The following is a 9457-nucleotide window of genomic DNA, read 5'->3' on the forward strand; positions in this document are numbered from 1 at the left end:
AATACGTCCTTGTTCTCCATTAAACATTGCTCCAACTTATCTTTCCATTCACCCGTCAGCCTCGACCCAATCGACGTCAACTTCTCCTCTCCGCCCTCTCCCAGGTTCACCATTTCTATTTCATCTAAAGTATTTGGAACCATCGCGGCCTCTTTCGCCCCTTCCACGGCCCCGCATTGTAATTGCTATGCCGGGCTCTTCGTAGGGTTCACCGGTCCACATTTTGGCCCGCGGGACATCCTCTTAATTGTGTTGTTCGGTGGATCGTTCTTGGAGGCCACCCGATCTCCATGGGACCTCGTGATATGTTCGTAGGGGTAAGGAAGCGTATATGACTTGATAATAGGTCGAGGGTACCGCTCTCATCTCATGTATCCATCTCCTCCCCAGGATCGCGTTGTATTGGGAATGGGAGTCGACCACCATAAATCTTGAGAACATTGTCCCCCGTTGTTACCGACAGTAGAAGTTCACCCATAGGCTCCGTGACGCTCCCATTGAATCCATACAAACTGGTTCGCGGGGGTCTTAGTTGCCCCGGGTCGATCCCCATCTCCTCAAGAGCTCCCTTGAATAGCAAATCCACGGCGCTGCCACAGTCAATCAGGACTCTTTTGACCACATAATTACCCATTGCTACCGTAATGACTAGCGCATCCTCATGTGGAGTATCCACGGTTCGGAGATCTGCACTGGAGAATGCAATCCTCTCTTCCCCGCTCGTTAGCTCCGTGCCGTATCTCTGCCCTCGGTGGGACTCATTGACTTGTTGAATGCTCGCTGTCCTCCTGACCTTATCTCGGTGGACATTGTGACTCAGTGCTTCCCCACTAAAGATGACATTTATGGTTCCCAATATTCTTCCTGCGGCGGGCTCCGGCTTCCTATTTTGTGGTTCCGCTACAAATCCCCTCATCACTCCCTTCTCTACTAATCTCTGAACCAACCATTTTAAGGCATAGCAATCGTTTGTTTCATGATTGTGCACCTGGTGATACTCGCAGTATGGCTTGTTAGGCATTTCGGCAGGAAAGGTTCGCGGCCCTTCATATCCCGGCACTTTTTTTATCAACGGCAATATCTCACTCAACGGTCTCGCCAATGGCACCTGTTCCACCTCGCGGTATGGCTTTTTCTCCCTCTGCTCCCTGCGCGCCATTTCTCTTCCCCTCCCCGGCCGTGATGACTGACCGCGGTACCTCTCCCCACCTCTGTCTTCTCCCTCTGTCTTTCTCAAGGCCCCTTCCTTTTTCTACGGCCAGAAGCGCCTTGGCCCCTCTCTTTGAGTCCTTCTGCATAGTGTCCTCATATCTAATATACTTCTCTACCCGCGGATATAGCTCGTGCAGTGTTGCAATCTCATTCTTTGCCACGGACTGATGTACCGCCGTCCCCGGTCGTAGCCCCCTCTCGAACGCTATTACCGCCGTCCTCTCATCCAAATTCTCCACTTTAAGTGTCTCCGCCTTGAAGCGACATAGATACTCCCTGACTGATTCGGCGGACCTTTGTCTGACATTAAATAAGGTCGCGATGTCTACCACCCTCCGCTTCTGATGTATAAAATGATCAACAAACGCTTGCTCCAACTCTTGGAAATTGGTTATGCTCCTTGACGGTAACCGATAGTACCAGTCGGAAGCCCCTCCTTTAAGACTGGCCGGGAACATCATACACCGCAGACCATCGTACCTCGCCTCTTGCCAGAGAGGCATCTGCTGTCGAAAGTGATGGATGTGATCTGCCGGATCTCTCGTTCAGTCGTATCTCTCGAATCTTGGCTGATTGAAGCATTTTGGTACCTCAGAAGTCCATATCGCATCTGCCAGCGGGTTGCGGTTCAGTCCCTGATAGGAAATTAACCGGCCTAAATAAACAGGCTAATTAAACCCTACTTTACTTATACTAATACTCGCAAGCGCACGAGGTCTATCGTAATAGGTGCGCAAGAACGAGGTCGATCCCACAAAGATTGCGTGTTGGGTACAATTGAATACTAAAATAGTACTTAACCTAATCCGAACTATATTGGTTTATGAAATTTTGATTAACTAGTAATTTGGCTTATTTAACTTAATTATGAAAAATATTAAATTTATATTAAATTATCAGTGGAGAGACTACTAAGGCATTCGAATCCACCCTAGACTGTTGTAAGTATCCTAATTCAATTAATTCAAAGTTCTCTTTTAATTACGAGTAGCACGAGGGAAAGGAAACCCTAGCTTTCTCGAAGATGTGAACATTGAGCTCTTATATAAATCTATATATTGGTTTGATCGAATTTCAACAAACGAGAATATAAACTCCTAGCAAAAATCGTCTTCTTACAGCACGACTTCTCACAAGTTTACGTAAACGATAGAAACGATGCTTTGATAAGAACGGAATATGTATCTAACGATTAACTAGTCAAGTCATGCAAGATATAATTAATGAAAGTATACCACTAATATCAATACGAAAACGATCACTGAATCTTTACGTTCCGAGAATAATGAATCAACTAAACAGTATAAACCTACGCAAGTCTAGGGCTTTATCTAAGCCCTAGCTTATAGTTTAGCTACACATAATAACTGGAACCATAAAACAAAAGAAATAAAACTCCCTTAACAATATATAGCCTGCTGTGAAGTCCTCTCCTCTTGCTCCTTGGTTCCAGCTCAAAGTCTTGGCCTCACAAGATATCTCCTGGTTCAAACTCGCTCGCTCTCTCCCGTTCTGCGGTTCGGTCTCGGCTTGACCTCCATTCTCTGGTTTTCTGTTCTCCTCTTTTTCAGCCAAGAGCCGACCTTGCTTCACTGTTGTCGCCCCTCCATTTATCCGCCAGAATCATCTTCAGAAGGAAGCCAAAGATTTGAGTCGGTGGTTATGGGCTTTTTGTGTGTCCCCTGTGTAATTGTTAGATTGGTTCGATTTGTATCGATTCAATGGAGGGAAAGTTTCTGTTTCTGTTCGTGAGAGATGAAGGTGGAAACTAAGGTCTGATTCGGTGCTCTCGGGTGGACATGAACCGGTATGGCCATTAGTTGGTTGTGTGGGCTTTAGTCTTGAATACGGATTGGTTTGCAATTCTTGGGCCCTTTTGCTGGTCACATGCCCACTGAACTTCATGGCTACGCTGGTCTTTAGCACATAGGTTTTTATAGCTACCTCCTTCAAACTAACTTTATATATTCTGCAGCTCCACTAAACTAGATCAACGTACACACACTAATATCTTCGAATCTCGACAATTTCAACACTTTTAATCAAGTTATTCTAATTCCTGCAAAATCACCGAAAATACACTAACTTAATCAAACAAATAAAATAAACGGACTAACTGGTATAAAATTGGGCGTAAATAATGTAACATTTACGTGCTTATCAGTCCCGCCACCACCTGACTGGCTGCGCCCGTTTGAACCTTCGTTTGCAGAAGATTCGCCTCCCGGTCGTTGTTTATCATTTGTTGGACTTGCTCCATCGTTAATCCAGTCACCGGGTTGTCCACCAGAGTCGGTCCCTGTCCCTCCTCCTCCTCCGCCTTTTTGTTCTCCGATTCCTCCCCTGTCTCTTCCCCGGACTCCTCCTTACTCCTCTCTCTTTCTCTTCTCAGCTCCTCATTTTCCTCCCTCAGCCTTTCAATCTCTTCCCGCATAAGTCGAGCTTCTTCTTCTACCCTTCCCTCCCCTCGCTCTTCCCCTTCCTCCACCGCCGCTTCTGGCATTTGTTCTAGGACTCTTATCTTTCGAGGTCTACCCGCCGCCTTCTTTGGTGCCATCACAACTTCTCTCCACAGACGGCGCCAAATGTTACAACCCAATCCCTGTTACTGTCACTATTCACTAGTTCTTAAAGCACTATTCCCCCTCTCCTCTCTGTTGGTCGCTCTCTCTCTCTTCTTAGGTTTTCCCTCTTCCCTTAATGAATCCTTTCCCTTTTCCTTTCTTCCTTTTTCTCTTTATATCTGTTTCTTCCTCCATCCAGGCCCTCCACCTGTCCCTCCATCTCGCGGTCTCCTTCTCTCCGCGTGTAGTAGGGTTTTCATCTTCATGACCATGTGCCTTAGCTCTCGATCCCAGACGCGCTGGCTAAATACCTTTTCACTGACTCGAGCATCCTCCCTTTGATATTTCGGGCCCCCATACTACCACTACAACTTGTTCAAAATTTATTGCACCACTCTCTATCAAAAGAAAGCACCAAACGTTGGTAAAACACATCGATTTATTTTTGTTGTTATGTTTAATAATAGAAGTTTAATTGAAATTTTGTGAGAATGCCCAATGTAGTGAAGATGATATTGAAGCTACTTAAATAGCAAGGCATTCCCAATCATAATAAAATAATTATAATAAACACTACTTAAAATGCAAAACTATACTTGTTGAGATATTATATTCTCCTATATATAATACAACTATGTTTCGAGATTAATTTAATGTATTTGCATCAAGTTTCCGATTTTACGTTAATTATTCTTTGAGGCTAGTTCAATGTAGTTGGATCTAGTTTCCGATTTCCCATTAATTATTCTTTGAGGTTAACTCAATGTAGTTGTATCAAGTTTCTGATTTTCCGTTAATTATTATTTGAGGTTAGTTCAGTGCAGTTGCACCAAGTTTACGATTTTCCGTTAGTTATTCATTAAGGTTAATTCAGTGTAGTTCCATCTAGTTTTAAATGTTTCGTTAATTACTCTTTGCGATTAGTTAATTGCATTTGCATTAAGGTTCCAATTTCCCGTTAATTATTCTTTGAGGTTAGTTTAATACATCTGCATCTAGTTTCTGATTTCCCGTTAATTATTTTTCGAAGTTAGTTCGCATCTAGCTTCAAATTTCCAGTTATTTATGCTTTGAGGGTAGTTCGATGTAGTTACATTTGGTTTCCGATTTCTAGTTAATTATTCTTTGAGATTATTTCAATGCATTTGCATCCAGTTTCTGATTTTCCGTTAAATATTCATCAAGGATATTGCATCCAATTTCTGATTTCCCGGCTTGTTAGTTAATATATGATTTTAGTTTAATACAATTGCATCCAGTTTTCAATTTTTCATTAATTATTCTTTGAGGTTAGTTCAATGCAATTGCATCCAATTTTCGATTTTCCGTTAATTGTTATTTGAGGTTAGTTGTTTAATGCATTTGTAGCAAGTTTTCGATTTCCCATTAATTTTTTTTTAGGTTTGTTCAATACAGTTGCATCAAATTTATGATATCCCGTTAATTATTCATTGAGGTTAGTTTAGTGCATTTGCATCCATTTTTTTTTTCATTGCATTTGCATCCAGCTTCTGATTTCTCATTAATAACTCTTTGAGGTTAGTTCAAGACATCTGCATCTAGTTTATTATTTCTGATTATTTATGCTTTGAGGTTAGTTCGATGCAATTTCATCCGGTTTCTGATTTCCCATTAACTATTTTTTGAAATTATTTCAATGCATTTGCATATAGTTTCTGATTTCCCGTCAATTATTCTATGAGGTTAGTTCAATGCAGTTGCATTTGGTTTTTTATTTCCTATTAATTATATTTTGAGGTTAGTTCAATGCATTTGCATCCAGTTTCTGATTCACCGTTAATTATTATTTGAGGTTTGTTTAATGCATTTTTGCATACCATTTCCGATTTTCCGTTAAATATTTTTCAAGAATTTGCATCCAATTTCTAATTTCCCATTAGTTATTCTCTGACGTTAGTTTAATGCAGTTGCATCCAATTTCCGATTTCTAGTTAATTACTTTTTTAGTTTAGTTTATTGCATTTGCATAAAGTTTCTGATTTCCCATTAATTACTCTTTGAGCTCAGTTCAATGTATTTGAATCTAGTTTTCGATTTCCTTTTAATTATCCAATGTGGTGTGTAATACCAATTTTCTACCTATCTATCTGTAGTGTCCTTGCAAACATGACATAAAAATAAATCATGTTTGATACACTATATGGGATCATCAAAGATTATTCAGTTCTCAATTTCCCGTTAATTATTCTTTAAACTATATACCTGACTCACTATGTCGGATCTTCAAAGATTATCTACGAACGGGTCCTGTCATATTAATTATTCTGAAAAATATATGCATAACAATTATATACAAATATTATATTGATCACTTATCCAAATTTCTTATAACATGAAAACCCATCTATTCTCTATTAAAAAAAACTCGCCATTGATAAAACCCTTCAACTTCATTTGTTGTTTAATAATAGAAGTTTGATTGAAGTTTTGTGAGATTGTCTAATAAGACGAAGTTCATATTGAAACTACTTGAATAGCAAGGTGTCCTCAATTATACGAAAAAAGATAAGATAAACACCGTTTTAAATGCAAAACTATACTTATCGGGACATTCCCACAATATATAACACAACTATATTTTGAGGTTAGTTCAATGCATTTGCATCCAATTTCTGATTTTCTGTTATTTATTTTTTAAGGTTAATTCAATGCAGTTGCATCCAGTTTCCGATTTCTTGTTAATTATTCTTTGCAATCAGTTTAATGCATTTGCATCTAATTTCCAATTTCCTGCTAATTATTCTTCGAGCTCAGTTCAATGCATTTGTATCCATTTTCCGATTTCCCGTTAATCATTTTATGAGATTAGTTTAATACATTTGCATCCAGTTTCTGATTTCTCGTTTATTATTCGATGAGGTTGTATTTGCATCTAGTTTCTGATTTCCCGTTAATTATTGTTTGAGGTTAGTTTAATGAATTTGCATCCATTTTTCGATTTTTCGTTAATTATTTCTTGAGGTTAGTTAAGTGCATTTGCATCCAATTTATTTTTTGAAATTAGTTCAGTGTAGTTGCATCCAGTTTTGATTTCCCATTAATTATTTTTAAAGATTAGTTTCATGCATTTGCATCATGTTTCCAATTTATAATTATTTTTTTTTAGGTTAGTTCAATACAGTTGCATCAAGTTTTCGATTTCCTGTTAATTTAATCTTTGAGAGTTAGTTCAATGCATTTGCATCTAATTTCTGATTTACCGACAATTATTTTTTAGTGTTAGTTTAATGTATTTGCATCCAAGTTTTGATTTCCAGTTAATTATTCTTTGAGGTTAGTTTAATGCTTGCATGTGCATCCAATTTCCGATTTCCCGTTAAATATTATTTGAAGTTAGTTCGATGCATTTGCATCTAGTTTTCTGTTTCTCGTCAATTGATCTTTGACATTAGTTTCAATATTATATATATTTTAAAATATTTGTCATTATTGGGGGGGGTTTTTTTTTTTTCATTTGTTATTATATATTTTGTGATGTTATTTTTTGTATAATTTAATTTTCCATATATAATTTGTTTTGGTTTGGTATATAATTTATTTAAGCCTAACATCCACTTTAACTAAATCAATAGTTATATGATTTATTTAAGCCAACGTCCGTTTTAACTGAATCCGGTTATTCCGCTAAAATTGGAAATTATAAAATTCATAAATTTAATTAGAATATGTCGTAATTATTGTGGCCTATGGTTTTTGAAATCTTTAACTATGACTAAATGTCTAAATCCCACAGTGGATGACACCTCAAATTGATCCAACTTTATTTGTTAGGGCCATATATATAGTGCATACAATACAATTTTATTATTTTTGTTATACACTATTACTTATTTTGTGATTAGTTTACTTTTTTTTTCCTTTTTTCCCAGTCACATGTGTGGTTAACAAATGTATAAAGTAAATGTTCAAACAACTTAATTCATTTTTTCCTTTGTTCTTTCATAGTTTCATTATCATTTTCTAGAAAGAAACTTTATTATGTTAAACTTCACCTGAGATTAGTGTGGAAACTATTCTTTTTGGTGTAAGGATTTTAGGAAAATCATTTTTGGTTGAAAATAATGTTTTTTGCAATTTAGTATTTTTTTTTCGTAATTAGCTATATTGTTTAGGAAAAGTTGGAGACTCTGTGAAACTCTAGATGGGATTGTTTATTTATTTATATCCTACTTTTTCATAATTAGTAATAGAGTTTAGAAAAAATTGGAATCTAAGGATTTTGAATTCCTTTTTTTTTTCGTAATTAGTATTAGAATTTACAAAAAGTTGGAGACTCTGTTAAGCCTTGAAAAATAGAGCCAAGAGGGTATAGTTATAATATAAATCTAAGGAAGACACCCTTCATCAGGACTCACTACACCATAACAATTTATTTGTAACAGATATACATCCGTTACAAAACATATTAGTAATGGTTATTTTGCGTTGACACAATTGCGTGACAAATATTAGTAACAGATATCCTACCTACATAATATCCATTCTCCCAGGATGCTCATAGTGAGCCATGTCAGCCAAGTTTTTAAAATAGTCCCTACTTGAAAAATAATTACTTACCTTCATATCAAACTAACCCTGAATTTGTCATGCTCTCTAATTTAATATAAATCAAAATTATCTTTTCATGTGTTATGTAAAAATGAAAAACAAAGCTACGCCATTATTTCAATTGTACGTATAGGCTATTTTAGTAATTAACAAATAAAAAAAGAACCTAACTCTTTCGTTAAAAAAAAAAAAAAAAAAAAAAAAACCCCACCCCAATTTCCAAAGCTTCGGCAAGCAAAAGAAAAGAGAAAAATGGAGAACATAAGGGTTTGGAGAAGAAAACCTTCGGCAAACCGCACCCCATCTATCTCTTGGAAACCCTATTCTCTCTAAAAAAAATCATATCCTTCCTCCAAAGTCGAAATCTTTTATTCCATCTCTTTTGCTATGAAAAACCAAACAAAATGATTTTGAATGATCGTTTGAAAAAATAAAAATAAAAAATCACGCTTTCTCTTAAAAAATTGAAGATCTCTCAGAAGGAACTCTCATTCACAAAGAAGACGAAGGAAGCCATTGATTTGTAAGTTTTTTTTTTATTAATTTATTTTTTCACAGAATTTAGATTTATTTTCTTTTTACTAATTTCTAAATTTAAATTTATAGTCCGTGTTATTGGTTGAAAGAGCAACCACTAATCCCCCCTGCTCGGTAATCAACAACAACTTGAGAGACTTCGGGTGTGTTTGTTAAATTTTAACTCATGGAAAGGAAAGGAAATAAAATGGGTGGTCCACTATGGAATGGAATGGAATGGAATGGAAAGGAAATAATTTTAAGTGGCATGTGTTTGGTAAACTGGGGAAAGAAAAGTAAAAACTGGGGAAATGAATAATCATGTTTGTTTTTATGGAAAGGAATAATTGTATTGTTGGGTCATAGGTGTATTAGTAGTAAGTTCTTTCTTTCCACAAAAATTTATTTCTGATTTCAATAATTTTGTTTCCATATGGAAAAGACATGGGTAAACAAACACCTTATAAACTATGGAAAAATGGTCTTATTTTCCTTTCGCTTTTAAATGTTTTCCATCAAAACAAACACACACTTCGCCGTCTCGCACCTTTGGAAAATTTTCAAGATTCATATTCCTCGATTTTTATTGGACATGC

At 36.7% G+C, this 9457-nt stretch overlaps 1 protein-coding gene across 1 annotated transcript; it reads right to left on the bottom strand.

The window, feature by feature from the left end:
- Positions 1–367: 367 nt before the first annotated feature.
- Positions 368–1159, bottom strand: LOC147500170 (uncharacterized). The gene has a single exon (XM_086563607.1). The coding sequence runs from the start codon at positions 1157–1159 to the stop codon at positions 368–370; it is 792 nt and encodes a 263-aa protein (XP_086419733.1).
- Between the last annotated feature and the right edge of the window lie 8298 nt (positions 1160–9457).

This window comes from Coptis chinensis, chromosome 5, assembly GCF_015680905.1.
Source record: "Coptis chinensis isolate HL-2020 chromosome 5, ASM1568090v1, whole genome shotgun sequence".
NCBI lineage: Eukaryota > Viridiplantae > Streptophyta > Magnoliopsida > Ranunculales > Ranunculaceae > Coptis > Coptis chinensis.